At 32.0% G+C, this 20,020-nt stretch overlaps 1 protein-coding gene across 3 annotated transcripts in view; it reads left to right on the forward strand.

Annotated features, from left to right (window-relative positions):
• Positions 1 to 20,020, forward strand: part of Ndae1 (Na[+]-driven anion exchanger 1) — a 178,292-nt gene that overhangs the window by 106,294 nt on the left and 51,978 nt on the right. For all 3 annotated transcript variants that reach the window (XM_089651223.1, XM_089651225.1, XM_089651224.1), the window contains one exon: positions 12,815 to 12,918. In XM_089651223.1, coding sequence (XP_089507349.1) covers positions 12,815 to 12,918 — 104 coding nt within the window. The remainder of the gene's footprint in view (positions 1 to 12,814; positions 12,919 to 20,020) is intronic.

Raw genomic sequence — 20,020 nt, forward strand, 5'->3', positions numbered from 1 at the left:
TGAGTCAAGAGAATGCGGTTGGAGAAGTCAAAAGGTCTCTCTCAATCAGTCTCTCCCGATCCGGCCCGCCTCGCAGTAGTTGTGCAAACGCCAAGACCTAGACAAACCTCACCCCATGAACCCGGACACCCCTAATAAATGACCAAACGTTTCAAACCACTTTAGGTGACCTATGGCAGAGGTGTTGGTTATCCAATAAATGGTTCCCGGGGCGGCGGTACCCACACCCGCTTCCCAAACTACTGAGGTTTCCCAGTCAGTTGCACATTATTTGTTTCCATTCAAATTTGTGTGGAAGGCACTTCTAGTTTCCTTCGTTATTCTATGGATATAACATAATTATTATTATGCAGATGCTATAAAAATCTGCATAGCTTTATGATAATGCAAACACGTTTATCCCGGTACAATTAGAGTCCATATTTAATGACAAACTATCTAATAAAACCATTCATGTCATATAAAACTTATAGGATAATCATAAAACTATAAAAGTTTACCCGACATGTAAAAGTACCTGCATAATAAACATCATAATATTCATAATCCACGCAGTAAATTTAGGAACGAGAATACGGGTTAACCTTTTATCTAGTGGCACATTCAGAAAAAATATATTCCTACATTTGATAAGATAATAATTGATTAAATGAAATGCTGTATCATTTATGTATCACTAGCTGACAGGTACCCGGCATTGCTAGAGGTTATGAAAGGTTTGGAGGAAAGTTTTGAGGTTGTGAATTCTAGTCTACCTAAAAACGAAAATATTACGTATTTAACGAAAATAAATTGTTAGTAAAAACATATATCTCGATAGAAAAATGTATTTATGATAGCCTAACGTGGCTAAATTATCGATATTTTGACGATTAATAACTTAGATTGTCGTTTGAATCTGACAATTCATGATTCTCCATACAACGATTGAGATCGCTAGTAAGTAAGGCCCTTAAGGTGGAAAAAATGTTTTTTTGATTTTACTTGCTAAATGCTATCTCTAGATCTCTTGATATTTTCAATATTGGCCTTGAAAGCTACAAGAGTAAAATACATTCTAATTTCATATTTTTAATACGGGTTTGTAAAATATTAATAAATCTGGAATACACAGCAAAATAATTTTTTAATAAAAAATAATTAAATTAAATTAAAAAACAGTTAACAAAATAATATATTTACATTCAGGTTTTCGTGTTTAATTCAGTAATAAATTTGAACAAAAAGATAGATTGTTTTTATTTTAAGCTAGCTGACATGTACCCGGCTTTGCAAGGTGTTTTCATTACGAGATATACATATACCATCTTTTTGTAGACATATACGGACATTTCTGTAAGTCTTTTTACGATTAGCAATTCCGTATTACATTATTTTGATGTATCTCATAAGGTTTAGCCAGCATTAGCAATGTAAGCGCCCGAAAATATTTTTTTAACGACTTGATTACAAAACATCGACTTTTCTCTACTTAATATAAATATAATATGCATGTTTTATACATATTATCCTTCCGGAAATTCTCTAAATGATAGTGAAAAGTCTATCAAAATCCGTTGCGTAGTTTAGTGGATCTAAGCGCACAAACAGACAGACACTGATAGTGACTTTGTTTTATACTACAGGGTTTTCCAATAAGAGGTGTTATTTTGATATTCAATCGTAAAAGATCAATGTTTTCGTTGCTTGTGTGGCACGTAACGCCGTCTTGTTGAAAGTTAACGTTGTCCAGATCAATACCATCCAATTTCGACCATAAAAAATCATTAATCATCTCTCGATAGCGCAATCCATTCACCGTTACTGTTGCTTCAGCCTCATTTTCGAAAAAGTAAGGTCCAATGACTCCGCCGGACCATAAACCGCAACAAACAGTCACACGTTGAAGATAAAGAGGCTTCAGTTTAACGTTATTTCATGCTTTAAAAACATAAAATAACGTATAATATAATAAATGTGTATAATTTTCGATAGCTCACTAGAAATATATGTTTTTAAAATCCAATTAAAAGTCCGGCTAGGCTTAAAACGAAATGAAATAAAATACTACGTTAAAACTATTTAATTTTAATTGCATATTGTGTAGTAAACCAAATAAATTTATTCGGGCAAACCGGGTCGGAAACCATCACGATAACATCACGACGACACTGCGTTACATTTCCTCGGGCAAACCGGGTCCGAAAACGTAACGATCATATCCCGACCACATTTTGTTTCATTTCCTAGGGCAATCCGGGTCGGAAATCATCACGATCACAGTATGTTACATTTCTTCGGGCAAACCGGGTCCGAAAACGTGACGATCACATCACGACCACATTTTGTTTCATTTTCTAGGGCAATCCGGGTCGGAAATCGTCACGATCACACTATGTTACATTTCCTCGGGCAAACCGGGTCCGAAAACGAAACGATCATATCACGACCACATATTGTTTCATTTCCTATGGCAATCCGGGTCGAAAATCGTAAAGATCACATCACATGGAAATTGTCACGATCACATCACGACCACATTATGTTACATTTCCTTGGACAAACCGTGGTGGAAATTTTCACGATTACATCACGACCACATTGTATTACATTTCCTCGGACAACCCGTGATGGAAATCGTCATGATCGCATCATGACCACATTGTGTTACATTTTCTCGGATGAACCCGGTCGGAAATCGTCACAATCACATCATGACCACATTGTGTTACATTTCCTCGGACAAACAGTGGTGGAAATCGTCACGATTACATCATGACCACACTGTGTTACATTTCCTCGGACGAACCCGGTCGGAAATAGTCACGATCACATCACGATCACATTGTGTTACATTTGTTCGGGCAATCCGAGTCGGAAATCGTCATAATCACATCACGACCTCATTTTGTTATAGATCCTATTATAAAAGCAATTGAAATTTGTCTTAAGATGATATCAAAACTTTCAACATTGTGCTCTGATATTAGGAAAGTTGTTAGAAATGGGAGAATTTACATCGTTACAGCGAGGGATCTTAAAATTTTAGTATGTAAGAAGTAAATAATATTGTAGTAGTCATAGAAAATAATATATTAGGTATAAGATGTAAACTCTTATAACTAAATAAAATATACATAAAAAAAAAAAAAAAAAAAAAAAAAAAAAAAAAAAAAAAAAATTTCTAAAATAGATTTTTCGCTGGCAACATTTTTTCTGTTTGATAAATCCTGTAATATGATTTTGAGACTTTATAGTTAAGCCACTCAAGTTTTGTAGACTAAATGTAAGCCTGACTTCGACAGGGAAAGTACAATTTATACTCACTCAATAACGCTCAGCAATTTACAAAATCTAAATATGAAGTTTTAATAAAAATTCTTCTCAGATTCTTATATTTATTATTTTTTACTTCCCATCAAAATGTCCCCAAATATTAATGAGAAACAATACCTATGCATCGAGATCGATTTGACGGCCTCCACGGTCGAGGGATAAGGCTCTCGACTAGCAATCCGGAGGTCGCGGTTTCAAATCCCGAAATTTTATTTGATTAAGTGTTTTCATTTCACAATTAATTCATTCAAAATAATATGGAGTGTATTTGCGATACGTTCGAGAGTGGAAGATACTCTCAGTATCGCCCTGGTGTGATACCACCATTCGGAATTGAAATTTTGCTTAAAATGGCTTTAGCCGTGTTTAGTGACCAGATCTGAATAACCAGGTACTTCTCCACGTTTCTCATCCTCATACCCTTCCCCTCCCCACTACCTTCAGACTCACCACATACCCCGATTGGGGATGCCATAGTTACACTAGCTCCAGAGGGTTGTAAGCAGTTAGAACTCGTGTGCGGTATTCACATAATTTATTGATAGAAAATTTATACCTACATAAAATATTTATTGGAGTATGACAACCAAAAGAAACAATCATCAAAAATACTAATTTATATCGTGTGACTGTCTGTCTGTGCAACTATGGTTCATTGAACTCAGATTTGCTTTTAATTTATACGAATTTTCAAAATCGTAATTCATAATGTGAAGAATTAAGATTTTCGATAGAGTACCTACCTAACTGAAAAATATCTAAATTGCCATTTTCAAAATTGGAATAGATGTGTCAAGAATTCCGACTATCCCGTGATATTTCACGATTGTGTGCAGTGTAATACCTTTAATGTTCTTAGCTTCAATCTTCAAACCACAATTTTTACTTATTTTTTTATCCAAGTAGTGCTAGGTACAATTTTTGTACTTCAATTTATAAAAGGTGAGAGGGAACGAAGTAATGTTCAAATTTCGTAAAAATTATAATTTGTATGACTTTGATGGAATGTTCAAATCTCGTAAGAGTAATAATGTGTACGACTTTGATGGATGGTTCAAATTTCGTAACAATAATAATGTGTGTGACTTTGATGGAATGTTCAAATTTCGTAAGAATAATAATGTGTATGACTTGGACTGAATGTTCATATTTCGTAAAAATAATAATGTGTATGACTTTGATAGAATGCTCAAATTTCGTCAGAATAATAATGTGTATGACTTTCATGGAATGTTCAAATTTCGTAAGAATAATAATGTGTGTGACTTTGATGGCAATCTGTTTGTACTGAACATGGTTGACTCCTTTAGTTAATGTAGATAATATTTTACTAAAAATCATAGAACTTCTTCCTGGCTTTCTTAAATGGTGGAGATTTATTATCCTTAGTTAGAGTCATAAAAGAGACGAGATTATTAAAGCGTAAATAAGCGAGCGTCTTACTTTGCTCAATAAGATTAAGAACGACTTGTAATGTAATCTATTCATTTATTTCTTAAAGAAACAAACATGCTTTTGTTACAAAAGACGAGAAAGTCTTTGTAAAGAAACCTTGCACAAAAAACGGCGACGAGCGGCCCAGGTGTATTGAACAGACCTGGGGTTGAAGTCGCCATAGCAAAGCTCTAAAATGAAGTGAGAATCTTAACAACGTAAAAGTCGTGTAAAAAAAATTTTAGGGCGCGCGGCCCGGTGTAATGGACTATACTGTCGAATTTTCTCTGGCAGGCCTGAAAATTGATCTTTCCGTTGGGTTTATTTTAATTATTTCTGATGAACGAATTTCTAAAATCTCTGATGTTTCTTTAAGAATCCCTCGGGAAATTACTAATTCATCGTCTAGAAAAATGAAATCTTGTGCTTATCGCTAATTTAATAGTTGAAAGGCGTTTTATAAAATTCTCAAACCGTTTTACATAAAATATATTATTGGTAAGGTACTGTTTTAATTAATCTTAAATATAAATAACTTACATCCGTAGGGATTCCTTTAAATATATATATACACATAAATAGGTAGAAAATACATTTTTTCACATTAACTCCATACAAGAGGCCCTGAAGAAAATAATTTCCCTCAGGAATGTCATCTCTGGGAATGCTGTGTGGAAGGTCTTTTTGAGAAGAGGAAGGATTGAACAACTTATGGGTCCTACCCATGTTGTATGAGGGAGGAAACACGGAGGCCGACAAATCGTTCCACAGCTGAGCTGTTGGTTCACTCAAGAACAAGTCGTAGAAGAGACTCATTCTCATGTGCCAAATTTCAACCGTATACATATGTTGGGAGGGTGTTTTTGTGCACTGCAAAAATATATAATAGTACAAAACGAATTATTTTATATGAATCTATTTTTAGTATGCATTATTTCCACCAAGCTGATATAATGCATTGTCATCAACAACGAGTATATCTGCCAAGTTTCGGATGCCGGGAAGTGCGTTCATTTCAACTTCCAAGATTTGCATTCATTCATTCACGAAAACAAAATCGAAATATGAATAGACGTTTTTAAAAAGATTACAAATTAAAATAGATACCAATAGTGTTACGTGGCATTTGAAATTGAGATATCAATAATACAGGCGTCAGATTAAGCCATTTTCTAACTAGTAGGTTTTATTGAAAATATCCTGCCAAGGAACCTCCGCCAGCCAGCCACGAAGGTATCATTTATCATTGTATAAAATTTACATCCAACAAATAAAACATTTTATTTCGCGTCACATGTATTACGGAAAGGTAGCGAGTGGAAGCCGTGAATGGGTTTTTAGTAATGAAATTTAAATACGTAAACGTTTTATTTTACCATTTCCTTATTCCATTTTATTTACATTATGTACGTTATAACCCCAACTAGAGGATTATTAATTTGTTTATCCGATAAACATATTTACGATAATCTTCTATTCTTCGGCGTAAAGCACACAATAATCCATACTTCAATGTTTTTATACATTAACAAAAAATATTAGAACATAAATAAATTATGGATCTACACAAAATTCAACAGCCCTACGGAATCAAAATATCATTACGATTTACCAAAACCTCCTAGGTATATCACAAGGCCAGGACACTGAATCAAATCAGCTTCCTAATTTGTATGGGAAACTCCAAAAAAAATTTTTTTTTAATTAAATTAAAACATTTTTTGTTATTTTAATAAGTGAGAATAAATTAAATTAAAAAAAACGATTTTGTTTGCAGAATTCAAGTTACATACAAGTTAGGAGGCTGCTTTGAATCCCGGCCTTGTGATCTAGGAAGTTTTGGTTTTACACGATTTTATAAGCATTAATGGGCGTTTTATAAGAACTTTTTTTCTGAGAATTAATATTTTTTTTTATAGTAATGCTTTTTTTCATCCAGTTTCCATGGGGGTTATCTTTTCATCTGGAATCGGGATGAAAAAATTTACACGTTCTATTTTCGTACATTTTAAGATGGCGGACATTATTTGACATCATCTGATGTCTTTCATTGTTTTACATAACTATATTAATATTGCAAGTTTATTTCTTTTGTTTGGTTTTAAATTAGATAAAAAAGTATAAAACATGTGTTTATTACTGGTTTGTAATGTGTATTTCGCGTGAATTTTCCATGAATTATTGACGGAAACAAAAATATACATATTTTCTCTAATGGCAACTATCTCTTCGAAATTTAAGTACTAAACAAATAATCGTAAAGCAATGATATTACATGTGGGCCCCGATATAGTTTCCATATTGGAATAGAAAAAAGCATCGTGTAAAACGTCCAACTTGTGTCATTTTTGCTGTGATACCGTACTTGCATGACATGGATTTCCTCTCCGAAACGCTTTACGAAAGTTTCCAATCTTGGAGGAATGGTACCCTTTCAGTGACAGCATTAAAAATAATTCAACTACTTTATTGACAACCTATACCTAATAATTGTTCGTACCGTCCAAATACAGCCTGGGTCGACAACACGACCTGCTATGTATTCCACATGGCAGAGCGAACGTTATGTCCCAGCTTAGTATGATAAGAGATATGGTGCTACTAATTGATATGAGTCTGAACTGTTCGAATGCATTGGGACTGTGACACTTATAATTCTGGCATTTTTCTATTTTTTTACTGTTTCAAATGTGAAACTTATAATGTTAATCAAATGTAAAATTGTACCTATTAAATCTCACCTATGTATTGTAAGTTCCTCTCGTCCTACAATGAGTTTTGTAACTCATCGGGATTGCTCAAGCAAGAAATAAAACAAAAATTATATCTGTGTTAATTGCGAGATGAATAGGATGCGAGTATGAAAAATAAAGGGGAAATGAGAATGGAATTGTTAAGAAGTAGGTTAACCTCGGATACTATAGCCAGAGCTATTTTAAACAACTTTTCATTGCCTAATAGTGGGGATATTGAGCGAATCTTCTACTCCAAATCAAATACTTACCAAACAGAATATATATTTTTTTTAAATATATCTATTTGAATTACACTTTTGTTTTCGGTAATATATTATAGTAATAAGTTTTTTTATTATCTTCTCTTTTTCGTAACAAATGGATATAATGATGCACAAAATAAATATGAAAATAGATATGCTCAAAGGGATCTCTCGTTCTGAGGATTTTATTTATATATTATTAAAATATTTTAGTTTGGATAGTATAAAAGTGTTTTTTTTTAAATGATTATAAATATATTATGTTTTTATATATATTTCATTTATATTAATATATTTTCAAAATAATTATAAATATATTACAGAGTAGGCTGTAGGCAGACTGATGGAACCTAAACTGAATGTCACCCTATCTGTCTTTATTATCTACTTTGCTTATTCTTTTGAATAATGATTAATGAGTCGTTATGGTTCACATATTGTTACAATATACTGTCAAATTACCCATCTGGTAACACATCTATAATTCTTATTTTTTCTTTAATTTTGAAATATTTTGTGTTTGCATGTAGAATTACTTTATGTTTGTTATTACTCTTATGTTTGCTTCACTCAAATGTAAATTGTTAACCTCGATACAGGCTTAGTCCTAGTGAGGTTGATTTTTATGAGAAAAAAGTGTTTTATGTATAGTGAGATGCAATAAATAAATAAATAAGCGCAAGCCAAATATTAAGTTTGGTGATCGCGCTTTCGGAGTATCTGGGATGAAGGCTTGGAATAAACTCCCTTCGGAACTAAGATCCATAACAATTCCAACAGAATTCAGGTCTAAACTAAAAACTTACCTTTTTAAGCTGCCATACCTTTAAATTAAATATACCATTCCCGAGAGAAAGTCCAGTATTATCCAATTATGTCCTAAATCCTGTATCTAAATTTCGCTAATAAACAATTAGTTAATGTTAATTAAGTGTTAATCTCAAGTGACCTACCAGGTAAGTATTGTGCTGTACATTATCTCCATATATAGTTAGTAATAACATAGATTATTATAGAAATGTATTATATATTTGTACAGCGCCCTTGAGGTATTTTTGCACAAAAATGGCGCTATACAAATCATCCAAATATTATTATTATTATAAGAGTGTTTTTTCTGAAATAATTATAAATACATTACATGTTTTTTGTTCAGTTTAGAAGTTTCAGTTTTAGTCGATATATTGTCTATTTCTGATCCCCCTGTGTTTTTGTATCCAACTTTTTATTTGAGATTTAAATATTAAAATATTGTTGTGAGTTTTGAATGAGAGTGGGATTTTATGGTAGAGTTTAGTACCTACCATAGTATAGGACGATATCGATACGACGTCTGATCGAGCTGAGTCGCGGCAGATAGACTCGTTGTCGATGACAATGCATTTTATCAACATTTAGTGGCAAAACACACACACTCGTGGACACATATGCATTTCTCTGAAATTCAAAGACATCAGAGCAGTTAAAATATTCAATAAATGTCGGTCTAATCCAAACGGGATTTGGCTAGGTTGGTAGAGTTGTCGACTCCAGTTCCTAGGGATGAAGGTTCACTCCTCAGTCAAACCAAAAAAATACATATTTTATGTTTAAAAATACATTTTAAAATAGGTGCATCATCGTGAAACTACTTCGGACGGGTTGTTTCAGAGAATTTAACAGTTAATTTTCAAGGACTGAAAGTTGTATTCAAGTTCTATTATTATTTCGGTTCTTTGAAGCAACGCCCATGTTAAAATAATAACAGAACTTCAATGTGACTGTCACAGAACTTGGAAAATAACTTTTAAATTTAAAGAATTGTTCAAATTCTCTGAAACAACCCGTCCTTAGTTTTTTACGTGTTGATTTTTTTTTAACATACGAAAAACTTACATTTCTTTTTAACTTCGGACCTCAGGAACTAGAGCAATGAGTCCGTTCCATGAACCAATTATTCTTTTGAACATTATGCTCTCTTGTACAATTTATAGCTTGCGTTAAAAAACAAAAAATATTATGAATACAAAGCAGGTATGAATCTCGTTACTGCGCCATACAAAGCAATATCAACTGATTTATTCCTGGAGGTAAGATAATCCCACACCCCTATGCCTTATTTACGCCATAAGTTTCAATGAAAGTTGAATATCGAAAAGCTGTTTTTTTTACATTACTCCGAAAATCTGTAACAGTAACCTGTGAACTTTTCGTATGTATCGTTTATACAAAATCGATGAAATTTACACTGTTCACTGAACAGAGTTTGTTACGCTTCAATGCTGTTATCAAATAATAGAGGATTTACCAGTTTATTATTCTGTTCGTAATGGTACGTATACATTAGCGAACCGTAAAGCGAACCTACCAACGATTTACGCTAAAAGAACGAAGCACTTGCAAGCGGAGTTTCGCGCCATTTGCGGTTGCTTCGTTCCTTTCCCATAAGTTGAGGTTCAGCTCGGCAGTTTGGCTCGCGTATGTATACGTAGCATTAAATTCCACACATACTGAAATCTCTGTTGTTTTATTAGAATTTTAAAATACTCAAAAATCCCTCATCGTCAAATCAATTTCCATTGCCAAAAATAGTTAACATTTCACTCCCACGATTTCGTCGTAAACTGTGTCATTAGAAATGAGAAGTGTCATTAGAATGTTTTGAAGTGTCAATTTCTATCGAAATTTGATATATTTTTCAATTTATTTGATACAAATACATAACACAATTTTAAGTCTAGATGTTAAATTTTAGGTTTGAATATCCATATATATATATATATACATGGTGTCCGGAAACTCGTAGTACAAGCGGGAAACTGGTGAATCTACATCACATTTGGAGTCGATTTTGTAGTATATTTTTTTTTGATTTGAGCTTTCGTTTTCGAGTAAATCGAGTCAGAAGTTGATTTTTTTTTTGATCAAATTATTACTGAAGATCAAAGTACCCAACTAATTAAAACTATTTAAAAATTTAAAAGTAAAACAAATAATGACGAAAAAATTTGAACCCTGAAATAGCCGAAAAATATATTTTTTTGTTTTTTTTTTTTTTTATAAAAATGCTCAAATCAAAAAACTTTATGTTTATTTGGGTTTCCCGTGTGGTGTACATTCTCCAGTTTCCGGCTTGTACTACGAGTTTCCGGACACCATGTATATAAGAGATATTTCTTTGTCCCATATAGACTCGAAAACTACTGGATATAATATAATTTTTTATTTGCTGTGTATTTACGCCTTTCTTTTTATATGGAGCATTTATTAATATTTTACTAGGTTTTTTCTTGATTGCTATTGGGTAAGGTGTGTTTTGGGCGTGTCGCCATATAGCGGAATTTTTCCTTACTTTTGGGGTAATTGAATAAAAAATCTTTTTTTTTGGGAAAATATGACCTATTGATTGTTTAATTGGTTGCATCGAATTCCCTATAATATTTATAATACATCCAACTCATATAATACTCGTACATACAACTCATACAGTAAAATATTGACAATGCTGGCCGATAGAGGCGCTAGTGTAGCATGTTGTCATAAGAATGTACGAGTAATGTTCAGACGCGTAGCGTTTCAGATGCGGCTGAATTAGTTTCATACATTATCTATGAAGAAGTTCGCATCATAGCGTAGCGTTTCCGTACATACACGGCCCGGCACCGGCCGCACCGGCAGACAAATTCGGCTAGAAAATTTAGTATGTCTGCTGTATTTTAAATTCGGTTAGTTATATTAATATATGATTATTAATTATTTATTGGAACTTATCATCTATGTTAACCGTAATCATCTGTAAAATGTATTTACGAGAATAGAAATAAATATTGATAACATGTTACGTGAAGATTGTAGATTTTAGATTTGATTGCAGTATTACTATGTTCGTCTGCATTATACAATCAAAATTTACCCAATAAATAATCACACTGAAAGTACCCGCTATTCATGCGTCGTATGGATTGTCTCTCTGAGACGCACTACGAATGTTTTAATCTAGGAGAAATTTGTTCCTCTTAGTAACGACATTAAAAACTATTTTACTGACACCATGTCTCTCAAATGTCTTTACCTACTTAATTTTATCACGACATGTTCCATTCTCTGTAACATCAAATACATAGCCAAAAAAGTCATGAACCGAGATATGCATTAACCATGTAAAATATAATATAAATGATACTAGGTTCAGAAATATAACGGTCAATATGCCAAAGGCATGAAGGCTTGAAGAACAGAGAATAATCACGCTGATAACCAAATATATATTCTATTATCTTTGCTGATAACCATTTCGATGGCCATTGATAATTTTTGAAATCTGTTGATGATATTGATATTGTTACTGATATTGTTTAGTATTATATTTCTGATATCACTGATAATGTTTTATAATCTATTGATGTCATTTGATGGCTACTAATAATGTTTTGCTATCATTCAATGACAAAGCCGATGTTTTGGTGCTCTTCGATTGTACCTACTGATCGAAATTTGCTGATTTTTTTAAATTAACCGATTATAATTTACTAATTTGAAAATTTATTTTAATGTGCTATTTTTGTGTACATAGAAAATTATTCCGTAGCTAACAATGTATGTATGTAAATAACAATACAAACAATGTATTATACAAATTTCGTTGAAAAAGCGTTTAAAAGATTCAGGTCTAGTTATTGAAATTTTTTATTCAATTTTGATTTCAACCTTGTCAAATCAATAAGCTTATTGGTTCTTACTGAGGTTCAGCACTCAACACCTGGAATGAACGAATGAAGAAGAATTTCATTTAGCAGTTTTTATATAAATCATGATACTTTTCATATTTTACCAAAGAAAATATCGAACTAAAATTCCTTTCCAAATCTAATAAAAGTTCTTGAAATAACTTAACCTATATTCTTCGACTCCCCTCACAATTTTGCAAAGCCTCGACAGTTAGAAGATGCCACTCCGATGGCTGCTGGAATCGGACTTTATTACGTTTTTATTTTTAGATATTTCTTTTCAGAAAAATTGCGTTTTTATCGTAGGTAATAAAAATAATGAAACAATTCAAAATTTCTCACAATTGTGTTTTATTTCCAGGCAAGGGACGGTGGAGGCCCCCAGGTCGGAAGATGACGAGGCTCCCAAGGACCCAGCTGCCCGCCAGACAATACACCAGGAGTATACCGAGCAGGACTTCGAAGGTAACTACTATCTACATAACACAATACGAAACTGAAATTAGAAACAAATTAATATTCCCTTCTTCTAAATAATGTGTACTTTTTTTGTTTCACCGGTAACATTCTACTAAAATCCATGTTTTTAAAATTCGATTTTGACCTTTATGTTTAAAGGAGCTATGTAAAGGACAACGTCAGAATCGCTCGCGCAAATAATAGTTAATTTTATTTATTTGGATATTCACAGTACACTATACTACAATTTATACAGTTCTAAATGAAATACATAGTTAATATACCTATTACTTGTGTCCTTAAAATGTCTAGTTAATTTCGTCTGGTATGACAATAAATTATAATTCTTAATTTCTACTAACGATGTAGGTATGAGTAACTATAACAAAGATGAGTACATAGTTAATATACCTATTACTTGTGTCCTTAAAATGTCTAGTTACTTTCGTCTGGGATGACAATAAATTATAATTCTTAATTTCTACTAACGATGTAGGTATGAGTAACTATAACAAAGATGAGTTATAATAAATAGGAAGAAAATGTGTGGAGAAATGAAGAGATTTAAAAAAAATTAATAGCGTCACGAAGCTCACGAATTGTAATAGACTATTAATTAATGTTTCGGAAAATTAATTGCGAATAGTTTTTAAATGATTGATTGCGCCAATTAATAAATTAGTTTTATACATAAGAAAAGAATCATGAAAAAAATTTTAGAAACGATATTTTATTTGATGGATGTAGCTTCTCTGGGGGATTTGAAATACATTATCTATGAGATTTTGCGCGTCATTTTTTGACAGTTGTGTCCCATATAGGTGATTTTATTTTAGATAAAGTTAGCTATTTTGGGGAATCTACAAGAATAATGGTATTTTTTATCCGGTAAACAGAAAACAATAGCAAAAAATACACAATTTTATTCCGTTATTTGAACAACACTCGTCAAAGTAACGCGCGGTTCCTAACTCTGAAACCATCGTCAAAAAGAGTAGTATAAAATACAATAATATAATCCTGCAAAGTTTCTCCGAAGACTTCAACACATTACGAGGCCAATTGAATTTCCATTGCATAAATATTTAATACACCCACCCTGAAAATACTGAACGAATGCTGCTAAAATCACTTTTCTTTACTTTCATTTATTTTAGGAAACAAACGTGTTAACAACATGACATCAATTAAGTTCTAAATGAAATAACGTGCTTTGCTAGGCTGAAAATACGAAAGAGGTTTTATTTATGTATAAATTTTAAAATAAATGTATTCCAAGAATTCACTGCTCCCCCACTTACAAAAATTTACGACAAAATTGCACTACTTCAGCTACACAAAGATATTTTTAATGAAAATAATACCCCACTGCTAAATATTAGCATAAGGAATACTTCTGTTGGAGGACTAACTGTACCACCCGTTCGAACCACAACAGCACAGAATCACTATGTATATAAAGTAACAAAATTTTTTAATCAATTACCCGCTGATATGCGAAAAGAAAAAAAATACGACAAATATAAAAAAATATTAAAGTATATTTTTGTAGTACCACCATATAATTTTAACTTCCTCTTAGATATCCCTAATGTTTTATGTATATCCCATTTTTATTTTTTTTATTTAGTAGCTATATTATACATTTTTTTTACATTTTTATAAGAATATATATATATAAAAAATAGATGTTGATTTAAATAGACATTTCTTGTTTTAATTACGAGTACCTACCTTAATAATGTTAATAAATATTATGCCTAATATTTTAGGCATAATATTTTTTTATAATATCTAATTATCATAATATCTATGCTTTAATATGTTATATTTATTAAAAAAAAAAAAATTAAAAAATATATATATTTTCATAGATATTTACTCCGTTAGAGAGAAGTACCTAAAGACATGGTATTTTGAGCATATTATAACAGTTAGGTGAAAAAGAGTGAAGTATATTGAACTGCGCCTAAAGTTTAGGTAATTAAAACTTTGTCACATATAGTTGACTTTCAAGGTTTTAGACGAGACAATACCCTAAAATAAAGCCAGAATCTTAAAGACATAAGTGAAGCTGCCGTGCATAAAAATATGCGACAGGTGGCCCTGGTGTATTGGACAGACCAGCGGATAAATTTATCTTATCAAAACTCTAAAATAATGTTGTAATCTTAACGACATAAGTGATGAAGTCGTGTGAAAACAATATGGCGCGTGGCCCGGCGTAATGGATGGACCTTCGGTCGATTTTACCCTGGCAGTCCTAGACAGTCGATATTCCCGTGGGTTTATATTAATTATTTTTGATGAATGTTTTACTAAAATCTTTAATATTTCTAAAGTACCTTCGGGAAGTTACTAATTCATCGTCTAGAAAAATAAAATCTGGTGCTTACCGCTAATTTTATAGTAAAAAAAGTTTTATAAAATTTTCATACCGTTTTACATAAAATATTTTCATTGTAAGGTCCTATTTTATTAATCTTAAATATAAATAACTTTCATTCTTAGGGATCCCTCTAGAAACATTTGGGATTTGGGTAATACGTTCATCAAAAATAATTAAAAAGTGAGCGTCGACCCCGTTATTAGAGTCTTATATCACCTTAACGCCGACTCTCGTCCCATTTTAGCTTTTGATTAAAATCAAAACTAACAGCATGACCATTAGAGAGTATGAACGATTACATCCCACGAGAGATACCATTAAAGAAGGAACTACTTTATTCTTTTCATTGAAACGTAAGTCAAAAGAAAGAAAAAGTTTAGTTCAGTTCTCAGATTTCAAACACTAAAATTGTTCCCTCGGCGGATACGAATCTAATAATTGGAACATTCGTCATATTTCTAGCGGGTACTCGAATCCGGGATAGTTTGAAAGTTCTTTTCTTTTCTTCGTTATTTATAAAACTGAGGTCGAATGTTGCGAAATCATGTAAATTTGGACTTTCAGTATTGAATAGTGAAAAGCGTTTGAACTCCTTTATAATACCAACCGTTACGTAATTAAACTCTGTAGAAATGAAGGGAAAGCCGCCTTTGATAGATCATTCTAAGATCATAACATTTCAGACAAAAGAAAATATAAAGTACAACCTACGCAGGAAATATCTTATTGTTCTAAATTACCGACCCAATATTTTGTATACATCTTAATATGATGGATTGCTTTGAATAACCAATAAAATATAATATTAGGATTTGTTAGTAATTATAATGCTACATCTATTTAATTAACCATCACGCCGTTTCTCCGCGGGGGTAGACAGAGAGAATACACCGCCGACTCAGTCTTGTCACACACAAGGAGTGTGTGAAGCCTCATTCACATTCATGCATATTCTTCTGTTATTCTGACTCTTGATTTGGCCCGACTCAAGTATCTGGTTCACTTGGTCGTGCCATGTCTTCCTCGGGCGTCCCCTACTTCTTCAACCATTCACATTCGCGTTATATGTTCTCTTTACACTACTTAGTTAATTGGCTCTACATGCCCAAACGATCTAATCGTCCCTTTCTTGATCTTACTCGTTAAGCTTACATCGGCCTTGCATTCTTTGCGAATCTCCACATTTCTCACACGATCATACTTGGTTTTACCACACGTACACCTCAGGGTTCTCATTTCTACAGCATTCACTTTGCTTTCATCCTTCCTCTGCCATTTCCATGCCTCACTGCCATTCATCCGGATCAGCCCAAGACAATAGAATATTATAACTTTGGTACCAGCACTTCATTGTGGACTGTTAGTTTCGCTTCTTTGGGCCATCCTCTACGAAAGGAATTTCCTGTATTTACCCTTATTTCAATATCTCTAAATTTTTAAATAATATTTTTTTATGTATTACGGGAATTCCAATCTTAGATTTTTGTACCTATGTACTGATTGAGGATGATATAGTTTGAATATCTTAATTTAATCGGAACTCCTGTATAGTTGTCGCAAACGTAATTGGAACTCCTGTATAGTTGTCGCAAACGTAATTGGAACTCCTGTATAGCTGTCGCAAACGTAATTAAAACTCCTGTATAGCTATCACAAACGTAATTGGAACTCCTGTAAAGTTGTAGCAAACGTAATTTTAACTCCTGTATAGTTGACGCAAACGTAATTGGAACTCCTGTATAGTTGCCGCAAACGTAATTGAAACTCTTGTATATTTGTCGCAAACGTAATTGAATCTGCTGTATATTTGTCGCAAACGTAATTGGAACTCCTGCATAGTTGTCGCATACGTAATTTTATGCCTATGGAAGAACATCTATTTTTAGATGCCCGAGTGTTCATCACATCAAGTTCATGAATACGAAAATTGACGACCCGATCAAAATTGGAAGTGGATATGAATAGTAAATCGATCGATACCCATAAGGCGACTGTTCCGGAAGAACAATTAATTTCGTGTTCAAGATCAATTTTTCACATAATATTTTCATGAAATGTGATAATATCAAGAATCACGCCCTGATTCTGGGAAATTCAAAAACAAATCGAAAAACAATTATTTTATATTGTAGTATTTTAGAATTTCATATGAAATGCTATAGACTGATGAATAGGGTATCTAATGATATCTAATTAGGGTATCTTTATTTTATTTTTGGGTTGACGAATAAATTTTCTGCCAGTTTCTTGGCAGCCGCCAAAAGGACTTGTTCGTTTTTATTTGTGAATTTGGCTGCGCCGACGTCACGCCGAGCAAAGTTGGTGACAGCCGTATTATTGACATAGAAAACGCCACAGCCAGTGGCGTAATAAGCACAATGATGCTGTAGCCAGTTGAAACCGTTTTGGAATATGTGGTTTTAGATCGTTTTTTTAAATCAACAATTAATTAATAAAATATTAAAATTTCATGTTTTTAATACAGAAAAATAAACTTTAAATCTTTCACACAATTTTAACAGAATTTATGGTTTATGAAAATAACCGCTGGTGAATTCAAAAACAACAAAAACTGGATATAATAAAAGATTTCACGCAACATTGTGAAAAATTATAATCATAAAACTCCAAAATATAATTCGTATAACCCTTTTCATTATTAATATATTTGGACTAAAATACATTTTATCAACGGGGTATTATTTTAAAATTTGTGTATTATTGTAAGTAACTCTAAATTGGTATCGTTTTTTTTTAAATAAATGAAAGAGGTTTTTTTTCAGTTCAAATGGGTTTTTACTTGGGTTAGATTGACCTTTTGTCTTTTCATAAAAGATTACATACCCCATTTCACAAGAATTTTAATTTTGCTACAAAAAATACAACACGTTAGTTTATTAAAAATATTTAATGTAACTCTGATTCAAATTATTCTAGGAAGCCACAAAAATGTAATATTACACATTAAGTAATACCTACTTGTAAGTTCTCGAAAATCAAGTTTCTTACTGTAACCGCAAATTCCCTGACGCCAGGTTTTCCTTCACTAGCGAATAAGCCTTCAGTATTCAAGGAGATATTGCACATACCAGCTTAATTAAAGCTATCCGATGGAAACCTACAGGGAGGAAAATCCGTCGCATGTTCCCCGCAAATTAAACCTACCGATAACGCGGGTAATAAATAGATATTAATATCTAGGGGGTGAGAAATTATAAATGGATAAGTTTATCACTGACCCTGGAAAGAAATGCTAAATAGAGATCATATTTTGCGTTAGAAAGTTTTCTAAAACCAGTAATAACATCAAAAGTATGGAAAATATTGTTTTAACCGTTAAATTTAGTACTAAATGGTACTGTTAAAAATTGTTTAATAATCCAACGATGGTATCTTTCAAACAAGTATGCATGATGTAAATAATTACCGTCGTTGTAGTCGATTCAAAGAACAACTAACAGATATCTCGCTAAGTAAATTCGGTTTTCTCCGAAACCGAGAAATAAGTCAATAGTTGGTTTTGAGTAAACAGCAATGAAGATACAAAATTGAAAATAAGGTAAGCTCTCTCTCGAAATTAACAAAAAAAATATTTACATATTATACTGAGATTTACAAGCTTCAATAGGTTCTTCCAATAAATTGTTTATATATTACAATGAGATTTACAAGCTTCCATAGGTTCTTCCAATAAATTGTTTACATATTACAATGAGATTTACAAGCTTCAATAGGTTCTTCCTATTTTTTTACATATTACAATGAGATTTACAAGCTTTAATAGGTTCTTCCAATAAATTGTTTACTTATTACAATGAGATTTATAAGCTTCAATAGGTTCTTCCAATAAATTGTTTACATATTACAATTAGATTTACAAGTTTCAATAGGTTCTTCCAATAAATTGTTTATATATTACAATTAGATTTACAAGCTTCAATAGGTTATTCCAATAAATTGAATATTTTGTCAGGACGTAAAGAAAAGTCAATATATGTCCTATAAATAGAAATCGGGTGGGTATATCCAACACACTATCTGGGTTGCAAATATATTCGGGTAGAACTTTACAAAATAACTTAACTTTGACTAATGGTTAACTTTGACTGAGCTTTTCAATATTGTGGCACCTCTTTGCTTGAAGAAAGTTTTTAAAAAGAATTTTCATTGAGATGGTGACGTTTGTTTGGAAAAATTGTATTATTTCTTATTTGAAACTTTTTTTAAAGTTTCATAAAGTTATGTTATGTTTTATAATTAAGTATGTGAGGTATTTAGGTAAATATTTACAAATCTTACGATTTCAGAAGAAATTTTGGTTTTGATTTTAATAAGAGATTATTTGAATCATACTTTTTGGACGCTTGGTATACTATTCACAAACTACTAGTTATACTTTACAAAATATAAAAGTAATGTAATAAACTTATATCTAATGTATTATTAACACACAATTTTAGGAGTTTAAAATTTCGATATTTCAAATAAAAATATCTATTTTATAGAGAAAATACACAGCTAAAAGTTGTAGAATTGTTTTCGTTTACCCACAGTGTTTACTAACGTTAGGCTGTATTTTTTTTTTCAAAATCATCAATTAATGTGTTTGCTAACAAACATTCTATGCCTGTAATAAGTAATTGCCTTGTTCCACATCACTGCGTTGTTTGTCAACGTTTAAAGTTACAGAGTCATTATTTATGAGTGCGATTCTGCCAC

Source organism: Hesperophylax consimilis, chromosome 4 (genome assembly GCF_061612785.1).
Source record: "Hesperophylax consimilis isolate HC1 chromosome 4, BYU_Hcon_1.0, whole genome shotgun sequence".
NCBI classification, from domain to species: Eukaryota; Metazoa; Arthropoda; class Insecta; order Trichoptera; family Limnephilidae; genus Hesperophylax; species Hesperophylax consimilis.